The 23,456-nt window shown below is 39.5% G+C and overlaps 1 protein-coding gene across 3 annotated transcripts in view; it reads right to left on the reverse strand.

Annotated features, from left to right (window-relative positions):
- Positions 1-23,456, reverse strand: part of APPBP2 (amyloid beta precursor protein binding protein 2) — a 68,366-nt gene that overhangs the window by 23,856 nt on the left and 21,054 nt on the right. For all 3 annotated transcript variants that reach the window (XM_063455087.1, XM_063455105.1, XM_063455096.1), the window contains exons 4-9: positions 16,421-16,544; positions 7,783-7,951; positions 3,800-3,889; positions 2,943-3,010; positions 1,771-1,876; positions 1,066-1,190 (exon numbers count right to left, since the gene is read on the reverse strand). In XM_063455087.1, the coding sequence (XP_063311157.1) occupies positions 1,066-1,190; positions 1,771-1,876; positions 2,943-3,010; positions 3,800-3,889; positions 7,783-7,951; positions 16,421-16,544 (682 nt within the window). The remainder of the gene's footprint in view (positions 1-1,065; positions 1,191-1,770; positions 1,877-2,942; positions 3,011-3,799; positions 3,890-7,782; positions 7,952-16,420; positions 16,545-23,456) is intronic.

Consider the following 23,456-nt stretch of genomic DNA (forward strand, 5'->3'; position numbering starts at 1 on the left):
AAATATTTAGTCTCGCAGTATCAACCTCAAGGATCTCAATCACTAGTAAAGGTAATTTCAATTTACTTTGTTTTCTCATTAAAGTTCATAAAGTTAAAAACATTATAAACATGTATAAAGTAGAAATAAAAAGATAAATGTACGTACATTTATTTTTATTTTTTTTAAACACCCTCCTTTCTAAAAAATATTCTGCATTTGCGCGAAAACTGGTGGGCGGTAAGGAAATTTTTCCATCAAGAAAGATGCATTAGTCGGCGGTAAGTAGAAAAAGGTTGACTACCACTGGTTTAAACTCTAAACTGAAGGAACATTTTTATATCTGAAAATGTAATTAAATTGTTTCCCCAAGACATACATTAGAGAGAATGATGTTTAGACTCAAAGACAATCTTGAATTACATAAGCAGAGTGTCTCATAGCCTTTTGTGTACAACTACATCATTATGAATAAACAAGGACTGAACATATTTGAAACATGCACAGGCAATCTAATTATTCCATACAGAAATGAATGAATTGGTCACTGCAGAAGAATAAAATCCTTCCCAAAACACAAACTTAACCAAACTCTTTTTGTTAATAAAAAGTCAGAAAAGATGGAAGGAAACACATAAATCAATGTATTTCAGACTTTTAACAAGACATCACAATATGAAATAATGGGTAACGCCTAATCAGATTAATCCTCTAACCTTTATCACATATATAAAACATGCCTACTCTGACATCAGTCTGCAACAAACATTCCCTGTCCAAAGTGCAATCAAAATGTGTGGTGTGCATTGCGACCCACCAATCAGCATCTTTTAAAAATGAAAAATAGAATCCAATGCACACATTTACGAATTCATCTGTAGAGGCAGCATTTGAAGCAGGTAAGCTACACACACAGATTGCTTAGAAAATGACCTCTTCTAAAAGCAGAGGTGGTCATTGCGGGTGTAGCAACTCTTTAATAAAAAGGAAAATGTTAAGATTTAATACAAAAAAATGTAAAAAGCTGACAGAAATAAGATACATGTTTATGAAAGTAATTTAGCAAAGACATGTGGCGATACTCACAATGCATTATCAAACTTTCCTGAACTGTATTGATGAACATAGGAAGAGTAGGCCAAGTCTTCATGAGCGGTTGCCACGTGGATATTTTTACCTCCAAATACTGACTGTCTGATATCAAGAGCAGTCTAAAACAGTTTGAAAAGCAATATGTTAATACTTTAATTACTTTTAGATAGTTGGTTAATTCAATAAAAATAAATAAGCATTCAAATCCCACCCAGCAATTATTAAAAACTTCAATTTGAAATATTTAAAAATGTAAAATATATATATATATATATACATACATATATATATACATACATATATACATATACACACACACACACCATTACAATTGGTATCACCATTAAATTACAATAAACTATTTATGAAGCTTAGCGTGTACCTCTTCAAAGGGAAAAATGAAAATGTTTGCAAGAAATCTCGTATGTTAACTGATTATCTTAAGTAAATGATTGCCTGTTTAGAGAGAACCATACTGAAATACCAGGTTTTGCCAATAATGCTCACAGTCAATAATGAAACTCAAGAGCCTGTTTTATCAGAATTTACCCAAAATTAAGATTCTCAAGTAGAGCAAGATCATCAAGTATAACTGACAAAATTATCTAATTTGAAATTAGATTTTTCAATACCTACAATAAAACCAATAGTTTTAAAGAAAGAAAAAAAAAACACAAAACCATTTTAATAGGTGCATACCTGATATATTGCAACAGACTGGCATATGTTGTCTACATTGAGAAGATAAAATCCATAGTCTAGTAGTGTGTCTGAATACTTGGGATGCTTAGGACCAAAATTCTCCCTAAAGACAAATTTAGTGCATGAGTAACGGAAAAAAAAGAAAGTTTCCTAACACTAAAAACTAGTAGTGGCTGGTAATTTTCAGATGAGAATCCTGAAATGATCAATATAGCTATTCATTATCAAGCAAATTTTGTAGATTTTATATCCAGCAAAACTTCATTTAAGGTTTTTAGCAGAAAACAGATTTGCATGAATGCAATCGCAAGCACCTGTAGTGGCTGAGGGGTAGTAAATAAAGATGCCCTTAGGGACACATTAAAACTGTCTTTTCATAGTGTTGACAACTGAGAGACTGCAAGGACAGTCTATTTGTACTTAAAAACACTAAAATAGGCTGTAATGGTTCAGGTTCTTTGAGTATCATTTAAACTTTTGCTATCCCATTTAAGGTTTTCACACACCATTTACACTAAAAGCAATAATTTACATTTTCCCCAGCAACTTCTGGCAAGTTATGTGCTACTAAGGGCACCTGTAGCTTAGTACTTTGAATAAAAGGTCTGTAAATGCTTCATCTAAGCTCACGGGCAGGGTCCTCTATTCCTTTTGCATTGGTTTCTCTATACCATACTCTCTATTTAACCTGATAGTACTTTAAGTGATGCAGAATATATTAGTGCCTTATAATTACCACCAATATCATCTATTATTAATAAGAATATCACCAATCAAATTTAGAGGGGAACTATCACTTCTCTGGAAATAAATATTTGGAATTTATAACATAATGCATTTTATGTGATCCTCTAGTTTCTTTTATATGTATATTAAGGGTTTAGTAACTGACACAAACTATTCTAGTCCAGGGACAGCCAGGACTCATAGTATTGAAGGAGGAGAAACAAACAATGAGGGAAGATTGTCAAAGTGTTGCAACAGCTGGTTCCAGAAAAATATTGGTATATAATTGGCAACTCCCTCAAACCTTTTAAATCTTTGCACCAATTTTCAGAACATGACATTTTAATACATGTTTATAAATCTCTGGATGATGACAAGTGCAAGGACCAGAGCAATTTTATCTATTTATTTTAAACAAAAGCAAAAAACTGCTCACCACTTACCTTGCCAGATAAACGGCATGTTTTATCAGCTGTTCTGCCTTCTTGAACTCTCTTTTTACCACACAAGCCTAAGAGACATGCAGCATTAGTTTCTAGTAATCAACACAAGGAAATGCCACATTTTATTCCCCAACATTTTTCCATAAAATAAAGCTGCTCTGTCCCCATGATAAAGGGAAGATTTCATAAAAGGAAAATAAAAGATTTGAAACTTTGTCAGGCCCTTGGAAGTCACTATGGCTGATGGAATAAAATTATGGCTAGGGTGTCGATCCCACGGTCACGGATGGTGGCAGCCGAAGAGCACAGGATCAGGTAAATTCACCTTTCTCTGCACATCCGGGTTTTTTGTAAGATATGCAAAGACCCCAGAAGGTGGCTGAGCTGCTTTAGTCTTTCATTATATAAAAACATTTAAAAGGTTGTTGTTTTTCTTTTAAACAAAAAAATTGCATGTATTAAACATTATGTATTATTTTGTAGTGCATGCATATACATAAAGAAGCCTCTTTGTTCAGAAGCTAATTTGGACTCACGAATCATGAAATAATGAGCAAGCAGGCGGGATGTTAAAAGAGAACTCTAGAATTATTTCAGGCCTTTAAATTGTGCATGGTCTTATATCATAAGTGGTGATTTTCACAAAAGCAGGGTATAAATTGCTGTTCCGACACGGCATGGGTATGGGTATGCCTAAACATAGTTCTATGTAAAGTCATTACTAAATAATGCACACAGAGGCTATATTACATGCAATCTTTTATTTTCAGAAATAAAATACATGATTACAGCTTTCCTATAAATGTTGAACTAGTATTTCACAGTTGGCCCATCAGCAACATATATACTAGCCTTACCTTAGACGCCTGCCTTAGAACATCCACCACAACTTTTACAGGTAATCCACTTGTGATTTCCTTCATGGCTTCTATGCACCATTTATATGCCTGTAAAATAATGCAATACATATTTTAAGAGAAGGTCGAAAGTTCAACACATCATAAATAAGTTTATAATAAGTTTCAGCCTTCTATTCACCCTAGTTTTTACTACCCACATCACTGCATGAACCTACTAAGCAAAAAAAAATGAACATGCTGCTTCTGAAAGCTATGGAAATAGTACAAGTTGCCTCATCTCAGTTATGCAGTCTCTACTACTGAAACCAGTCTGCACCTTCCCAATAAGAACTCAATTCTCCACATCTTAAAAACACAGCACCTATTCTCCTAATAGTCTTCCTTCTATTTTTCACTTTCTCTCATTCCCCGCAATGTTAAAATCTCTCTATCCTTTTACTTACCTATTCCTGCCAACACCATCTTCATTGCTCCTTCTGTGCTTCCATCATCTCTGTATTCATCACATGCACTATACTCATTTATCCAGTCTCTCCACAAACTCCTCCTAAATCCACTAACTACAAGCTCTCGTCCCCAACATTTAAATCTTACTCCCACCTTCTCTTCCTCTCCATCCTACTACTCCTAGCAGCTGTTGATGTCTCTCCAAACCCTGGTCCCTCCTCTACTAAGCCATCTACCAGAAACCACAACAATCTCATATCCATTCCATGTAACTCACTATAATTCCTCCTTTAAAGCAGCCCTCTGGAATGCACGCTTTGTGTGCAGCACTGTTTAATCAACTTCCATGCATGACCTATTTTTCCCTCACACGCCCTAAACCTACTTGCACTAACAGAAACATGGCTCTCTCCCTCTAATACGGCTACCCCTGCCTCACTATCCTTTCGTGGTCTTCACTTTACCAACAACCCAAGATAAGCTGAGAGTAAAGGCGGTGTAGGTTTTCTGCTTTCACCCCACTGCTCCTTTAAAATTCTGCCCACCCCATCCCTCTCTTTTCCACCATTTGAAATTCATTCAGTTTCACCTCTTCAAACCCTTCTCTGCTAATATTTCTGTTATTTCTCATCCTCCTGGTTACCCTCTCCTATTCCTTGACCACTTTGCTGCCTAGCTAACCTTCTCCTTTTTTCTAATATTCCATCCCTAATTCTTGGGGACTCCAATATTCCCATTAACCCACCTTTGACCTCAGCAGCCTCTAAACTACTTTCAATTACTTCCAACCTCAGGCTACTGCAGTAGGCTAATTCTCCCACCCATGTAGCTGGCAATACCTTCAACCTAATATTCTCTTATGCATGTACAGTATCGTATATCTGCAACACTCCATTACCTCTCTCTGATCACCACCTTTTATAATTTGCTCTCGAGTACCCCCTCACCCAACAACCTCAGTCTAACGCCCCCCTCAACTCAGGAGGAACCTTAACTCGATTGACCTCCAGTAGCTTTCAGCTGATATTGATTCACAACTGCTATCCATCACTTTCCGCTCCTGTCCCTCACTGGCCATCTCCACATATAACACTACCCTCACCTTTGCCTTGGACACTGCAGCCCCGCTCCAAACATGCACCTCAAAGAGATCGCACCACCAACCATGGCATACTAAATCAACACACTATCTGCAAAGTTGCTCCCGTTGTGCTGAACGCTCCTGGAGGAAGCCTCGCACCCAGTCAGACTTTCTCAATTATAGATTCATATTATGTTCTTACAGCACAGCCCTTGCCGTCGCCAAACAGTCATACTTTTCATCTCTCATTAGTTCATGCTCCCGCAATCCCAGGCGTCTTTGACACCATAAACCCTCTTCTTCACCCTGCTGTAACCACCCCCCAAACTAACCTTATAGCCGATAGCTTTGCATGCTACCTTACCGACCAGATTAAACAGCTAACGAAAGAATTCTCTCCCCCTTGCCATTCTCTTTCTCAACCACAAGTAGATCATGCCTTTTCTACCCTTCAGACTTTCTCCCCAGCTACTGAAGAGGTGGCTGCGCTTCTCCTTTCCTCTCGCCCCACCACTTGCCCACTCGATCCTATCCCATCTCACCTCATCAGATCTCTCTCCCCTTGTCTTGTGCCTTCCTTAACACATATCTTCAACTGCTAGGTTACAATGCTGCTGCCCATCTCATGTGTTCCCTATTAAGGGTTAATAAGCATGTAGGGATGTATATAAAAAAATACCCCTGTCTGATAAGAGATATCTTTGCCAGAAGCTCAAGGAAGCAAGGTGAATGGTTAGAGTTAGGACCCACCTAATAGGTCTGCCTTGACGTGGCAGGTGGGCATACACTCTCATGGCCATCGGAGGTAACTAAAAACCTCCATTTGTTTAAAAATACATAGGGATGTGGAAAGAGCGCAGGTAACTTTTTTCCTTTGGTGTTTACTATATGTATTTTGGCTGATGTGTACTATGGTCGTTGCTGCTGCCCAGGAGTAATGGGAGTTTGAGCGCAGGACTTGTTTCTTTGTATACGCTTCCTCAATTTCAACGCTCTCCTTGACCCTTTTCAGTCTGGCTTCCGCCCTCTCCACTCTGAAACTGCTCTTATCAAAGTTACTAATGACCTAATTGCAACTAAATCCAAAGGCCACTACATACTAATTCTTCTTGACCTCTCTGCTGCGTTTGACACAGTTGATCATGGCCTCTGTGACTCTGTCCTCTCATGGTTTTCCTCTTATCTCTCCCAACGCTCATTCAGTGTCTCCTTTTCCAAGGATACCTCCTCCGCTCATCCTGTCTCGGTTAAAGTCCCCCAATGCTCTGTCCTTGGTCCCCTTCTATTTTCTCTTTATACTGCCTCTCTTGGCAAACTTACTGCCTCTTTTGGATTCCAATACCACCTGTACACTGATGGCAACCAGATATATCTCTCCTCCCCAGACCTCTCTCCTGCTGTCATGCAACGTGTCACTGCTTGCCTTTCTTCCATCTCTGACTGGATGCCCTGCCGCTTTCTGAAACTCAATCTCTCAAAAGCTTAACTCCTTGTCTTTCCTCCTCCTAATACTGATCCTCCTTTCTCACTCTCCCTTCAGGTCAGTGGTATCCACATAAGTCCATCCTTGCAAGCACGCTGTCTTGGCGTCATACTTGACTCTGACCTCACCTTTAACCCTGACATCCAGTCTGTTGCCAAATCCTGTAGATTCCAACTTAAAAACATAGCCCGCATCTGACCCTTTCTTACAAAAGATGCAACCAAGGAGCTTGTCCATGCTCTAGTAATTTTCCACATGGATTATTGTAACCCTCTCCTGATTGGTCTTCCCAAAACTACAGTCTGTAATGAATGCTGCAGCCAGACTGACTTTCCTCTCTAGTCGGTCCTTACATTGGCTTCCTGTATCCTATAGGAGTCAATTCAAAGTGCTAACGCATAGATATAAAGCACTGAACAATTCTAGTCCCTCATATCTCTTCATAGATCCATAGCTTTGCCCCTTCTCGGTCCCTCCGCACAGCCCGTGACCTTCTCTTGTCCACTGTTCGCACCCGTACAGCCAACTCGCGCTTGCAGGACTTCTCTCGGGCAGCTCCCTTCCTATGGAATAGCCTGCCTACAGCCATCAGACTCTCCCTTAGTCTTCAATCTTTTAAGAAGTGCCTTAAAACCCATCTCTTTAGGAAAGCTTATGGCCTCCCAGAGGAACCTCTACCTTACATACCTGTCTGTCTCTCTCGCTCTCTCCTAAAGGGCAGCACTCTGCTCTCTCCTCCAGCTCTGTTTCACTCCCATCCTATTTGATATTTCCTGTCCTAATATGTTTTATACTCCACCTCCTATAGACTGCTCGTTTGAGCAGGGTCCTCTTCAACCCATTGTTCCTGTAAGTTTTCTTGTTATTAAATCCCCCCTCTCATAATATTGTAAAGCGCTACGGAATCTGTTGGCGCTATATAAATGGCAATAATAATAATAATAATAATAATAATATTATTTAAAATACCTCGTCATAGTGGCTTTTAGCAAAGAGCAAGCCACAGAGTTCTGCATATAGAGCTGCCTTGTTTGCATGCTGATTGTGTTTGGCCAGCTTATCCATGTAGTTCTGAGCAAGTTTAAAGGTTTCTTCTCCCAAATGGTATTTGCAGTTGCCATTTCGCACATGCAGTAGTCTAAGAAAAGGTTGTTTATGAAAAATAAACATAATTGAAATGAGTGGACACAAACATATTGCCAGGACTGTCCCTACAAACCACATATGAAAACAATTACAAGTATATATACAAATATAGCAGTCATAACAGTCTAGGGCTACTTACCTGATCGCCATCGGTCCCCCGGTGGCGATCAGCGCTCCTCCCGGTCCAGGGGGACTGCCTGTCTGCCCGGGCAGTCTCCCCTCGGCAAATAAGGACCCCGCTGCCACGTGATCACTCGATCACATGACCGCAATAGGTGTCTGTATCTGCCTGTGCTGACAGGCAGTCTCCCTGCAAGTGGAAAATCTAAAATAAAGTTACAAAATAAAGCAATCAGTGTAAAAAAAAGAATATATATATATATATATATATATATATATATATATATATAATATGTCATACTAAGTGTATATTTTTATATTTATATATACGTATATAGAATATAGTATCACTGCTATTACTTGGGAATACACTGATGTTATATTGTAGAAAAACAGTATTGCTTCAGCATTAGTGTTATGTATACACTTTTACAGCTTGTATAAGTAGTCAGAGTTTTACTCACTGTATAGTCTCCACCCACCCCTGTTCATATGATTTTTCTTTAATATATTTTTATTTTAGATTTATTTATTAAAAGTTACTTTTTAAGCCTATAATCTACTCAGTAAATCATACACAGGTAGAATGGCATTTTTTTCTTTTTCTGTTTATTCTCTATGATATTATTATAAATATGTTAATAAAAATAAATAACAAAAAGTTAAAATAATTTTTAAGAATTTAAAAAAAAAAACATATATATATATATATATATATTTATATCAAAATAAACTTAGAATGTAATGATATATATATCTATGTATAAATAAATAACAAATAATACGAAATATACATATGACCATATACATAAATATACACGTAGTCAAATATATAAATATGTATGTATATTAAAATTCTACGTGCGTATTTATGTAATATTTTTTACCCAATTAAGTAATTTTAATGATTGCAATTTGAGGGACCTGCCTGCCAACCAAGGCCGAAAGTCCAGAGAATTTAATTTGCTAGCACTGTGTTTAACCCTGTAACTTTCTATGACACCCTAAAACCGGTACATGGGGGGTACTGTTTTACTCGGGAGACTTTGCTGAACACAAAAATTAGTGTTTCAAAACAGTAAAACATATCACAGCGATGATATTGTCAGTGAAAGTGAAGTTTTTTGCATTTTCCACACACAAACAGCACTTTCACTGATAGTATTGCTGTGATACATTTTACTGTTCTGATACACTAATATTAGTGTTCAGCGAAGTCTCCTGAGTATAACAGTACCCCACATGTAGAGGTTTTCTAGTGTTTGTGAAAGTTACAAGGTCAAATATAAGGTTTGATTTAACTTTTTTTTTATTGAAAATTTGTCAGATTGGTTAGGTTGCCTTTGAGAGCGTATGGTAGCCAAGGAATGAGAATTAGCCCCATGATGGCATACCATTTGCAAAAGAAGACATCCCAATGTATTGCAAATGGGGTATGTTCAGCCTTTTCTAGTAGCCACTTAGTCACAAACACTTGCCAAAGTTAGCGTTTTTTGCATTTTTAAACACACAAACAAATATAAATGCTAACTTTGGCCAGTGTTTGTGACTAGGTGGCTACTAAAAAAGACTGGACATACCCCATTTTGAACACCCTGGGTTGTCTACTTTAAAAAAATATGTACATGTGAGGTGTGATTCAGGGATTTATGACATAACGGTGTTACAATGTCACTATTGAGATATATTATATATATATATATATATATATATATATATATATATATTGAAACCGCAATTTCCTACTTGTATTTATAGACCTATAACTTGCAAAAAAAAGCAATAAAGCACGTAAACACTGGGTGTTTTTAAACTCGGGACAACATTTTAAATCTATTTAGCAGTTTTTTTCATTAGCTTTTGTAGAGAAGTAAAAGATTTTTCAAGTAAAAGTCCAAAAACATTAATTTTTTACATTTTTTTTACCATATTTTATTATTTTCTTTTAAATAAAATATATGACATGATACAAATAATGTTATGTAAAGAAAGCCCTTCTTGTCCTGAAAAAAACAATATATAACTTGTATGGGAATAGTAAACGAGAGAGAGGAAAATTACAGCTAAACACAAACACCACAAAAGTGTCAAAACTGCTCTTATCCTTAACGTACAACATCGCAAAAACAGGCAGGTCCGTAAGGGGTTAAAAATACACTTAGACAGTGTATGCATGTGTAACTGTAAATATATATATATATATATATATATATATATATATACATATATATATATATATATATATATATATATATATATATATATATTTTATACTGTTTTAAAAATTCCTATCCGGTCTCTTACCTGTACGCTCAACTATACTAAGGGAAAAGTAGTCCGTAATTATTATTTATTTTTCCAGGGGGGGTTCTTGTAAGTGTTACTAAAGAAGTTAACCTTATTAAAACTCAAAAGAATTATGTATTTGTGTAAAAAGATGGTAAAGCAGCTTTAGATGACATAGCAGTTTGCAGATAAAACAGTTGACTAGTCATGTTGCAGCTTCAATATTTATCAACCCTGTGTGTCACAGTATTTGTTCATTAAAAATAGAAATCCAGCACACTCACTTATCTACTAAACAGCTACTTTGATGCTGACAGATTTGACTAGTTTTATTAAAAACACCTAATCTAGGCAAAAAATGATGGGGGTTTAGTTACATTATATGATCATACATTGCATAAGCCTACCACAAAAGTCAATGTAATGGGGCTTTGGCAGGTCCTACTATCACTGCCAACTGTCTACTAAATGAGCTACTCACTTGGGGAAATCCTTCCATCTCGAGTTCTCTGCAGTACAAGGCTTAAATAGGGTCCTGAGATGAGACACCTGTGACAGGGGGCGGTGCAAAACCAAGGAGCTGGCTAGAATATATGGGGAATTTGTTCATAACATAGTACACCTTATAACAAACAGAAAACTGAATCTGATGTGAAATGGTATAACCTGGTTGTAAAATAAATACATTGAAGTGTGACTGGTGAGAAAATTAACAGTTAGAGAATATCCACCTATTTCTACTAAATTATTTTTGATTATGTAGAATAATCTTCTAAAAATGAACCCCTAACAATTCTTGAACTCTGACATTCGAGTTCAAGTGTTCCTTGATCTACTTCCGGTTCGCGTGTCTTCAGGTTCGGGCGTCTGGTGTATTGGCTGCACGGCTGAAATCCTCCCGTTTTTCGGCGGTCCGGCTTGCTTGCCAGCTAATCGTGAGTTAATTACGTTACATTCCAGGCCCCACCACACCGCACTGTGGTCTCATCAAGGGGCCGGAACGCACATTTCGGCAAATCTTACCGGGGACCACCCACGATCCCCCTCACGTCAGCATTTAGGCGGCTCTTTCGTACTGGGGGGTCCTACACCCACTCATGGTCTAATACTCTTTCGGTACAAACGTTATTTTAAGCAAATAAATATACATATAAATCAATTTGGAGATTAGCTCATGCTGTTAAATAAGCTATACTTTCATTCTATGTGGGAAAGGGATACCAGTAAAAGTTACTATAAGCAAACATATCGACTGCTAAAAACTTTCATTCATACTTTTCATTGTATTAAGTCACATACCCAGTTTTGGGCTGTTATCGCCGTCTAGTGGTTTTTTATGGTATTTTCTGTTTTATTCTGTAAGAAAAATGTATCTTCCCTGCACTAAAACTATAGCAGCAGCTACACTAGCATACTTACTTGGAGGTGTTATCACCTTATATCCAGGTAGAGTATTTTCTTTAAACTTCAGTATTTATTTACAAAAGTTTCTGTTTCAAGGCCGCAGACAGCCTTCATTTTAATTTGCCACTCTCTCGTATCACTCGTCTATGCCCCCCAGTAATTCATGAGGCGCTCATACGCCACGCTCACAGATCTACAGCTTCTTTGACGATATCAACAACCGCTGGGCCTGTCTTCCATATATACTCAAAGGTCAAATCCCCTGGTATAATCACTATCAAGGTTAGTATCCTACCATCACATAAATTCGCCAATTTATCCCATAGATGGTACGTGAACTGGCTCACAGGGTCTGGGCTTCAGACCTATCTTACCGAGGCATGTACAAACCATCTCCCACCTCAACACGGAGGTACGGCCCAACGCCCAAATCATAATTAAACGCCTCATTCGCTCTTCTATAGGGCCGTAGTCAGGGCCTCACTTTCCACGGCCACACGTTTTGAACCTTTTAAATGTAATCGAGAGGCCAACATCCCGCCACCACATCTGTGGCAACGTAGTTCACCTCGCCCAAATCATAGATAGAGCCTCTCACCGCCACTTGGCATTAGTAGGGCCTCATCCGTCACTAGTCTACTATTTTTCAACGCGACTCACTTTTGGGTCCAGAATCAGCCCTAAACTGTTTGATATTTTCACAGAAACTCTATGTTGGCTGCTTCTGAACATTATTAGGTGACACGCCGTCATTCACTACTTGGATGACTTCCTCATCATAGAACCAAGCACATGCAGACCCACCGATATCCTCGGCACCTCTGCACTTTTCGCCACCCTCGGGGTACCTTTGTCTCCCTCTAAAACAATTGGCCCCACTACTAAACTTACTTTCTTGGGGATAGAGCTAGACTATGGTAACTTCCACGCCAGCCTTCCCCCTGAAAAACTGGTCCGCCTGAATGGGGAAATAGATATATGTTCCTGCAGAATGATGTATGCACCAGGAAAGAACTTCAGTCCTTATTGGGGTCCCTGAATTTCACTATGCGCATCGTTCTGCAGGTTAGATCTTTTGTGTCCAGGCTCCTTTGTCTGCTTCACGGAGTACCGGACGCCTGCCCAATCGCATTGGACCAGCACGCCAAAGCTGACCTACTCATGTGGGGGAAGTTTTTGACTCAATGGAACGGTATCTCCATGTTTATTCCCCCTCTCTCCGACTCCTCACCCTGCATTTACACTGATGCTGCAGCCAACACGGGTTTCGCAGCTATATTTGGTAATCATTGGTTTAGGGGTCACTGGCCAGCTGAGACGGATGCCTTGCCGGGGTTTAGAGAAACTTCAGCTCTGTTTGAAATTTACCCCATCGTGGCGGCCGCACACACACTTGGGGTCACCTCTGGTCCGGCAAGGCAGTAAAATGCTATTCCGACAACTCGTTAGCTTGCGATATCATTAACAAAGGGCGCTCTTCCTCTCTTACCATCATGCGGCTGATTCGCAAGCTGACCTGGTTGGCAGCAACCGTCCAGTTCCACTTAATTTGCCTTCACATCCCGGGTATTCACAACACGGCTGCTGACGCTCTGTCTCGATCTCAATTTCAGGTGTTTTTCCAGGCACTCCAGTCAGCCCACCATCAACCATCCAGAACACAGAGTTTTCACGAGTTAATCTTGGATTGAACACACTTATGCACCATGCTAGGACTCTTACGCACCAAGCACTATCATCAAACACTACCATCACCTACAGTAGGGCACTTACCATTTTCAATAAATTTACATCCGAATTCGGATTACAAGGTGATTTCTTAACCCAAACTATGGTGGCTTTTGCCTCCTTTTGCCACTTACACTTAAAACTTTCCCACAATACAATTAAATTATACCTCACGGGGGTGCAGCATCACAGCCTCACAAATTTCCCTAACACCCCCTTTTTGTCATCATACCCCATCAAGAAAATCTTAAAGGGGATCTCTAAAGTGTCGGTTCCACCTATCACCACCAGACTACCTACAGGGAGTGCAGAATTATTAGGCAAGTTGTATTTTTGAGGATTAATTTTATTATTGAACAACAACCATGTTCTCAATGAACCCAAAAAACTCATTAATATCAAAGCTGAATATTTTTGGAAGTAGTTTTTAGTTATAGCTATTTTAGGGGGATATCTGTGTGTGCAGGTGACTATTACTGTGCATAATTATTAGGCAACTTAACAAAAAACAAATATATACCCATTTCAATTATTTATTTTTACCAGTGAAACCAATATGACATCTCAACATACACAAATATACATTTCTGACATTCAAAAACATAACAAAAACAAATCAGTGACCAATATAGCCACCTTTCTTTGCAAGGACACTCAAAAGCCTGCCATCCATGGATTCTGTCAGTGTTTTGATCTGTTCACCATCAACATTGCGTGCAGCAGCAACCACAGCCTCCCAGACACTGTTCAGAGAGGTGTACTGTTTTCCCTCCTTGTAAATCTCACATTTGATGATGGACCACAGGTTCTCAATGGGGTTCAGATCAGGTGAACAAGGAGGCTATGTCATTAGATTTTCTTCTTTTATACCCTTTCTTGCCAGCCACGCTGTGGAGTACTTGGATGCGTGTGATGGAGCATTGTCCTGCATGAAAATCATGTTTTTCTTGAAGGATGCAGACTTCTTCCTGTACCACTGCTTGAAGAAGGTGTCTTCCAGAAACTGGCAGTAGGACTGGGAGTTGAGCTTGACTCCATCCTCAACCCGAAAAGGCCCCACAAGCTCATCTTTGATGATACCAGCCCAAACCAGTACTCCACCTCGCTGGCGTCTGAGTCGGACTGGAGCTCTCTGCCCTTTACCAATCCATCCATCTGGCCCATCAAGACTCACTCTCATTTCATCAGTCCATAAAACCGTAGAAAAATCAGTCTTGAGATATTTCATGGCCCAGTCTTGACGTTTCAGCTTGTGTGTCTTGTTCAGTGGTGGTCGTCTTTCAGCCTTTCTTACCTTGGCCATGTCTCTGAGTATTGCACACCTTGTGATTTTGGGCACTCCAGTGATGTTGCAGCTCTGAAATATGGCCAAACTGGTGGCAAGTGGCATCTTGGCAGCTGCACGCTTGACTTTTCTCAGTTCATGGGCAGTTATTTTGCGCCTTGGTTTCTCCACACGCTTCTTGCGACCCTGTTGACTATTTTGAATGAAACGCTTGATTGTTCGATGATCACGCTTCAGAAGCTTTGCAATTTTAAGAGTGCTGCATCCCTCTGCAAGATATCTCACTATTTTTGACTTTTCTGAGCCTGTCAAGTCCTTCTTTTGACCCATTTTGCCAAAGGAAAGGAAGTTGCCTAATAATTATGCACACCTGATATAGGGTGTTGATGTCATTAGACCACACCCCTTCTCATTACAGAGATGCACATCACCTAATATGCTTAATTGGTAGTAGGCTTTCGAGCCTATACAGCTTGGAGTAAGACAACATGCATAAAGAGGATGATGTGGTCAAAATACTCATTTGCCTAATAATTCTGCACTCCCTGTATAGATGGGCCTATCTTTAGATTACTTAGCAACCTCCTCGACGAATCCCCTTTTGATCCCAACACTAACCTGGTGATCAAATCTGCTATCTATTTAGCTTTTTATGGGTTCCTAAGACCTAGGGAATTTACCGTTGTTTGTCAAGGAGATACCACTCACAGCCTTAAAACCTCACAACTCACTAAAGTAGACGACTATTACATTCTCACAATCCCATCTACCAAAACTAATCAGTCCCTACACCCCACTATCATTCCTCTCTTTCCAACAGACAATGCTTGGTGTCCAGTTAAGACACTAGACCTCTTACGGTGAACCCATAACACGCACTTACCAGACTCACCACTCTTACAACTACAAGGGCACCCACTCACTACAGCGAAATTCACCACGCATGTTAGAATCTTATTGGAAAAATTGGGTTACAACCCAGCTTCATTCTCTGGGCATTCCTTTCGCATAGGAGCCGTTCCTCAGCTTCTAGTACTAACACCCCGGTCCACATCATAAAGAGACTGGGTCGCTGGAAGTCCTCTATATACAATACGTACATTCCCCGACCAGAAAGAGAACTTCGCCAAGCCTTCAGGAATTTAGTCATGTAAACAAATGCAATAAAGTGTGTTTTTTCGAACTTCTCTTTGCCCTCTTTTATTTACAGGTCCACTCGGACGTTGGTTTCGGCACACCACAACCAACTTTTATCTCTGACATTATCCATTACATATTAAATTCCGAGCACAAGTAGAAAGGCCATTAGGCCTGAATTTGTGGGAGGAGTAAGTCCCCTACTTAAACTCCTAGCCCCTACTCACCTCTGACGTTCGAGTTCAAGTGTTCCCCACCCACCAGCACCCTTAGAACATACAATTTTCCTTGGTGGGCCCTCTTTTATTTACAGGCCCACGCGGACGTTGGTTTCAGCACACCACAACCAACTTTTATGTCTGACATTATCCATTAGATATTAAATTCCGAGCACAAATAAATAAATACACACACATATATACACACATATACACACACACACACACACAATCCAGGGGATACAGGTATAGGTCCAAGGGCTGATTTCACAATTGTTCTTACCTGACACAACATTCTACTGCTCTGAACCAATGCAGCATTTCATTGTGAAGGGTGCAAAGATGTAAACAAGAGAGAAACACCTTCTCAGCGTCACTGTACCAGCCAGCATCTGAGAGAAAGCCACCTAAAAGAGCAAGGATGATAAAGTAAAAAAAAAAAAGTAATGCAGTTGTCCTCTACTACTGTGCAAGAACATAAAACATTAACATACAGTTTAAAACACAAATAAGTCACAGTCACATTGCTGCACTATAACATGTAACTGGGTCAATCAAAATATTTGTGGTGTGAAAGATTTTCCACATGTCTATTGAGTTCCCAGAACATTAACTTCAACTTACATTGCAAATGTTTTCAGATGTCTGATCAGAGAAACTAAGCAAATTTGGAACAGTAGACCCTTCATTTGGAGTTTCTCAGAATGTCCCCAGGTACAGTTGATGTTTTTAACTGACTGAATGATACTCATTTTATCCATCTTTAAAGGATAAAAGTTTAATTTCATCATGCAGTGAATTTATCTTGCAGTTTGATTAAGTTTCAGAGAAGCTGCAACTTCAGCATTTATCACCTGGCTAAGAGGTTTAGTTATCAGTCAGGATAATTCCTGTGATATTCTGTTCTCACTGACAATTTATGTAAGACGTTTTTTCCTTATGTTTAAATAAGTTGGATCTCTTAAGTCACTGCTCCCCCATTTTTTTCAACACATAAAATACAAACTACTGCCTATAAAGTATCATAAGTGTTTTGATTTCATCTGACAAACTTCCATTATTCTCCCTCACCAAACCCAAATGTAAGTTTTTGTATCTTTGATTCTCTACCTGGCTAATTGATCGTCTCAGACACGGAGGACAAGATTGTATTAATGCCAATTTTGAAATTTTTTTACATTGTAGTTTCACTCTATCCATTATATCTAGGAGGCCCTGTAATGTAAAATGAATATATTCTCAATAGAATACTTGGTTCATGAGCTGAATTGAAATGTCAAAATTGAGACGAACTACATATTCTCTAGTGTATATGCAGTCTGATAGATACAATGAATAGAGCAAGGAGTTTACGATAGTATTTTAAATCTGTCTTTAGTTTCTTGACTAGGTTCAGTAGAGGCAACTCTACTCTTAAAGGAGCACTATAGGGTCAGCAACAGAAACCTCTATTCCTGACCCTGTAGGGTTAAAACCACCATCTAGCCACCCTGGTCCCCTCATGCCTCCCTAAATATAGTAAATCTTACTTGTATCCAAGTCTGGAGCTGCTTACTTTGTCCCTGTTTCCTTTAGACCTGCCCACTACCTGCTGACATCAGCAGAAGTGGTAGCCTGATCCAATCACAATGTTTCCCCATAGGATTGGCTGAGATTGACAAAGAGGCAGATCTGGGGCAGAGCCAGCACAATTCAAACACAGCCCTGGCCAATCAGCATCTCCTCGTTGAGATGAATTGAATCAATGAATCTCTATGTGGAAAGTTCAGTGTCTGCATGCAGAGGGAGGAGATACTGAATGTTTGGATGCATTTTAGGCAGCCATGACCCAGGAAGGATCTCTAACAGCCATCTGAGTAGTGGCCAGTGAAGTTATCACTAGGCTGTAATGTAAACACTGCATTTTCTCTAAAAAGACAGTGTTTACAGCAAAAAAGCCTGAAGGTAATGATTCTACTCACCAGAACAAAAATCAATAAGCTATAGTTGTTCTGGTGACCATAGTGCCCCTTTAAGCCTTTTGCTCAATGTTGCCAGTCATCCATGTCTAAGAGTTGTGCTAAGAGGTTTTATTTTCTACTCTTACAGGTAAGACTCATCTGTAGGAAAAGGTTACTGATTGCACAAGGTTTGATTTCCTGTTGGTAATTATAAGGCATTTGATTTGATTAGTTAGCTACTTGCTATTGATTGCCGTTTAAATTAGCTATTGTTTGCAAATAAGCAGAGGCCTACCCAGGTGTTAAACATTCCTAGTGGGTGGTGATTTTAGGAGTTATATAAGGGTTGTTGTCATTAGCTTGGCTAATATATCTTGGTTGCTTCATCTAAGTGTTGCTTCTAAGTCTGTGGTTGGAGATATTCTGGAGATATTCTGTAGGTAATCTGAGGTATTCAGGAGGATAAATAAAAAGTTAAGATTCGTTTGATTTAAATTATTTACCTAATTGGAATGGCAGATTTAGTTCAGTGTAATAGTTGCTATGCATTTGTTTCACGTTCCACTTTTTGGAGGTTTGGTTGTTGTCTAATCTGTAGACAGTTCTCTATCTTGCGGCAGGAGATTGTATTTTGGAAGTCTGAGATTTGTAAATTTTCTGGTAAACAAACTCAGGCTGGAACTGCTGCAAAGCCACTGCCGCAGAGACATACTAGGAATGGCAGATGGATCACTGTAGGATCTGGTAGACTTAGAGTTGTGGATAAAAGGCATATTGCACAGTCTGTTGCTCTACATAATTCATTTTCTGCACTTTCTGAGTGTAATGGTGTCATGGAGACAGGCACTGAGGGTAATGGTGTTGTGGAGAGAGGCACAGAGGCTAGTGGTGTTGTGGAGAGAGGCACAGAGGCTAGTGGTGTTGTGGAGAGAGGCTAGTGGTGTTGTGGAGAGAGGCACAGAGGCTAGTGGTGTTGTGGAGAGAGGCACAGAGGCTAGTGGTGTTGTGGAGACAGGCTTGGAGACTTTGGTGAGGCCTAATAAAAAAAGCAGTTGTTGTTGGGGGATTCCATCATAAGAGGTGTGGAGATGGACAATGGTGTTCTTGTGAGGTGTCTTCCCAGAGCTACTGCTCACAGAGACAGGAGACGTATCTGTAATATTGTTAAGCAAGCAAAGCAGGAAGGGGAATTGGATGTACTTGTCCATCTAGGGACAAATGACTTGGCTTGCAATGAGGTTTCAGAGGTTAAGGAAGTTTTCAGTGTTTTTGCCAATGATATACGGCAGGTTGCTTCCACACTGTCATTTCTCTGAAGTTCTGCCTGTGCATAACACTCAGAATGACAGGCGGCTGCGTATTAGGGACTTTAACGTGTGGCTTGGTGAATGGTGTCGGGAGCAAGGATTTGGCTTTATTTCTCATGGTAGCTCTGTTTGGAATAGAAATAAACTGTACAAAAAAGATGGTTTGCATCTTTCTCAAAAGGGAACAAATGTTCTCAGTGAGCAGTTCAGAGGTTTTGCTAGGATGTATTTAAACTAGGAGGGGGGGGGGGGGGGAGCAAAAGGGTTATAAAACATTCCAATTCCATTCCAATCCAATTGTCCCCCAAAACAAGGACAGAAGGTGCCTGTAGCAAGTGTGTTAAAAAATTATAAGCTTAGAGTCATGTCTACAAATGCTCGCAGTTTAGGGAATAAGATCAATGAACTTGTGGCAATAATGGCAACTGATAGTGTAGATTTAGTCGCGGTTACTGAGACATGGTATAATGAGAAAAATGACTGGGACATAGCAATACCAGGGTACTCTTTATATTGAAAAGACAGGGAAGGCAAGAAAGGGGTAGGGGTGGCCCTGTATGTGAAGGATAGCATAAAATCTAGCCTAATAAAGGTTAGTGAGGCGAACATAGAGTCCGTTTGGTTTACGTTAGAATTTGGTAATCAAACAGTAATTTGTGTAGGTGTGATTTATAGGCCCCCAGGACAAATTGAAGAGTTAGATAATCTACTAGTTGAAGAAATAGCTAAAATGACAATGAAGGGGGAAGTTATCATCATGGGTGACTTTAATATTCCTGATGTGAATTGGAAAACACAAATAGCTGCGTGTGCCAGGAGCACACATATTCTAAACTCCCTACTGGGATTGTCTCTAAAACAAGTCGTTGAGGAGCCAACTCGTAAAGAGGCCATACTAGATTTAGTGTTAACAAATGAAGATTTGGTATCAGATATTACTGTAGGTGAAAGTTTAGGATCCAGTGATCATCAGTCAGTGTGGTTTAATATAAGAACAGTCACTTAGTCACACCACACAAAAACAAAAGTTTTAGACTTTAGAAAAACAGACTTTTCTAAAATTAGAATATGTGTAAAGAAGTCATTATCAGACTGAAGCAATTTAAATATTGCACTACTGAAAGCAAAAGAAAATTGCATTAGGCTTGTCAGTAAAAGCAAAAAAATTCAAGAAACCACTGTGGTACTCCGCAGATGTGGCCAAAATAGTAAAAAAACAAAAAGTTAGCATTTAGTAATTATAAAAAAACCCAGAGTGAGGAAGACAGAATGATCTATAAGATTAGGCAGAAAGAGGCTAAGCAAGTTATAAGAGCTTCCAAATCACACACAGAAGAGAAAATAGCACAGTCAGTAAAAAAGGGGGACAAAACTTTTTTTAGATACATAAATGAGAAAAGAAAAGTAAAACAAGGATTAGTTAGATTAAAAACAAAAGAAGGAAGGTATGTAGATGAGGATAAATGAGTCATTTGTTATACGTGAGTTTACAGAGGAAGAGGTTCTATTTCAACTGTCAAAAGTAAAGACAAATAAGTCAATGGGACCTGATGGAATACATCCAAAGCTATTAAAAGAGCTTAGTGGTGTACTAGCAAAACCATTAACAGATGTATTTAACCAATCATTGTTAACAGGAGTCCCAGAAGATTGGAAGTTAGCAAATGTTGTGCCAATTCACAAGAAAGGTAATAGGGAGGAGTCGGGCAACTATATGCCAGTAAGCCTTACTTCAGTAGTGGGGAAAGTGATGGAAACCATGTTAAAGGATAGGATTGTTGAACATCTAAAAACACATGGATTTCAAGATCAGAGACAACATGGGTTTACTTCAGGGAGATCATGCCAAACTAATCTTATTGATTTTTTTTTGATTGGGTAACTAAAATTATAGATTAGGGTGGTGCAGTAGACATTGCTTACCTAGATTTCAGTAAGGCTTTTGACAATGTTGCACATAGAAGGCTTATCAATAAACTGCAATCTTTGAGTTTGGATTACAATATTGTTGAATGGGTAAGGCAGTGGCTGAGTGACAGGCAACAGAGGGTTGTAGTCAATGGAGTATATTCGAAGCTTGGGCTTGTCACCAGTGGGGTACCTCAGGGATCTGTATTTGGACCCATTCTATTTAATATTTTTATTAGTGATATTGCAGAAGGTCTTGATGGCAAGGTATGTATTTTTGCTGATGATACTAAGATATGTAACAGGGTTGATGTTCCAGGAGGGATAAGCCAAATGGAAAATGATTTAGGTAAACTAGAAAAATGGTCAGAGTTGTGGCAACTGACATTTAATGTGGATAAGTGCAAGATAATGCATCTTGGACGTAAAAACCCAAGGGCAGAGTACAGAATATTTGATAGAGTCCTAACCTCAACATCTGAGGAAAGGGATTATGGGGTGATTATTTCTGATGACTTAAAGGTAGGCAGACAATGTAATAGAGCAGCAGGAAATGCTAGCAGAATGCTTGGTTGTATAGGGAGAGGCATTAGCAGTAGAAAGAGGGAAGTGCTCATGCCATTGTACAGAACACTGGTGAGACCTCACTTGGAGTATTGTACGCAGTACTGGAAACCGTATCTTCAGAAGGATATTGATACTTTAGAGAGAGTTCAGAGAAGAGCTACTAAACTGGTTCATGGATTGCAGGATAAGACTTACCAGGAAAGGTTAAAGGATCTTAACATGTATAGCTTGGAGGAAAGAAGAGACCGTGGGGATATGATAGAAACATTTAAATACATAAAGGGAATCAACACAGTAAAGGAGGAGACTATATTTAAAAGAAGAACTACCACAACAAGGACATAGCCTTAAATTAGAGGGACAAAGGTTTAAAAATAATATCAGGAAGTATTACCGTATATACTCGAGTATAAGCCGACCCGAATATAAGCCGAGGCCCCTAATTTTACCCCAAAAAACTGGGAAAACTTATTGACTCGAGTATAAGACTAGGGTGGGAAATGCAGCAGCTACTGGTAATTTTCTAAATAAAATTAGATTCTAAAAAAATTATATTAATTGAATATTTATTTACAGTGTGTGCGTATGAATGCAGTGTGCGCGTATGAGTGCAGTGTGTGCGCGTATGAGTGCAGTGTGTGCGCGTATGAGTGCAGTGTGTGCGCGTATGAGTGCAGTGTGTGCGCGTATGAGTGCAGTGTGTGCGCGTATGAGTGCAGTGTGCGTGCAGTGCATGTGAGTGCAGTGCATGTGAGTGCAGTGCGTGTGTATGAGTGCAGTGTGAGTGCAGTGTGTGTGTATGAGTGCAGTGTGTGTGCGTATATATTATTTAAATATTTATTTCCAGTGTGTGTGTGTATGAGTGCAGTGCGTGTGTGTGTATGAGTGCAGTGCGTGTGTGTGTATGAGTGCAGTGCGTGTGTGTGTATGAGTGCAGTGCGTGTGTGTGTATGAGTGCAGTGCGTGTGTGTGTATGAGTGCAGTGCGTGTGTGTGTATGAGTGCAGTGCGTGTGTGTGTATGAGTGCAGTGCGTGTGTGTGTATGAGTGCAGTGCGTGTGTGTGTATGAGTGCAGTGCGTGTGTGTGTATGAGTGCAGTGCGTGTGTGTGTATGAGTGCAGTGCGTGTGTGTGTATGAGTGCAGTGCGTGTATGTATGAGTGCAGTGCGTGTATGTATGAGTGCAGTGCGTGTGTGTATGAGTGCAGTGTGTGTGTATGAGTGCAGTGTGAGTGTGATGCAGTGTGAGTGTGATGCAGTGTGTGTGATGCAGTGTGTGTGATGCAGTGTGTGTGATGCAGTGTGTGTGATGCAGTGTGTGTGATGCAGTGTGTGTGATGCAGTGTGTGTGATGCAGTGTGTGTGATGCAGTGTGTGTGTGATGCAGTGTGTGTGTGTGATGCAGTGTGTGTGTGATGCAGTGTGTGTGTGATGCAGTGTGTGTGTGATGCAGTGTGTGTGTGATGCAGTGTGTGTGTGATGCAGTGTGTGTGTGATGCAGTGTGTGTGTGGGCATTTTGATATATTATTAATTATTATTTTTTATTTTTTAATATTATTATATTTTTTTATTATTATTATTGATTATTTAATTGAAT

Source organism: Pelobates fuscus, chromosome 1 (assembly GCF_036172605.1).
Source record: "Pelobates fuscus isolate aPelFus1 chromosome 1, aPelFus1.pri, whole genome shotgun sequence".
NCBI classification, from domain to species: Eukaryota; Metazoa; Chordata; class Amphibia; order Anura; family Pelobatidae; genus Pelobates; species Pelobates fuscus.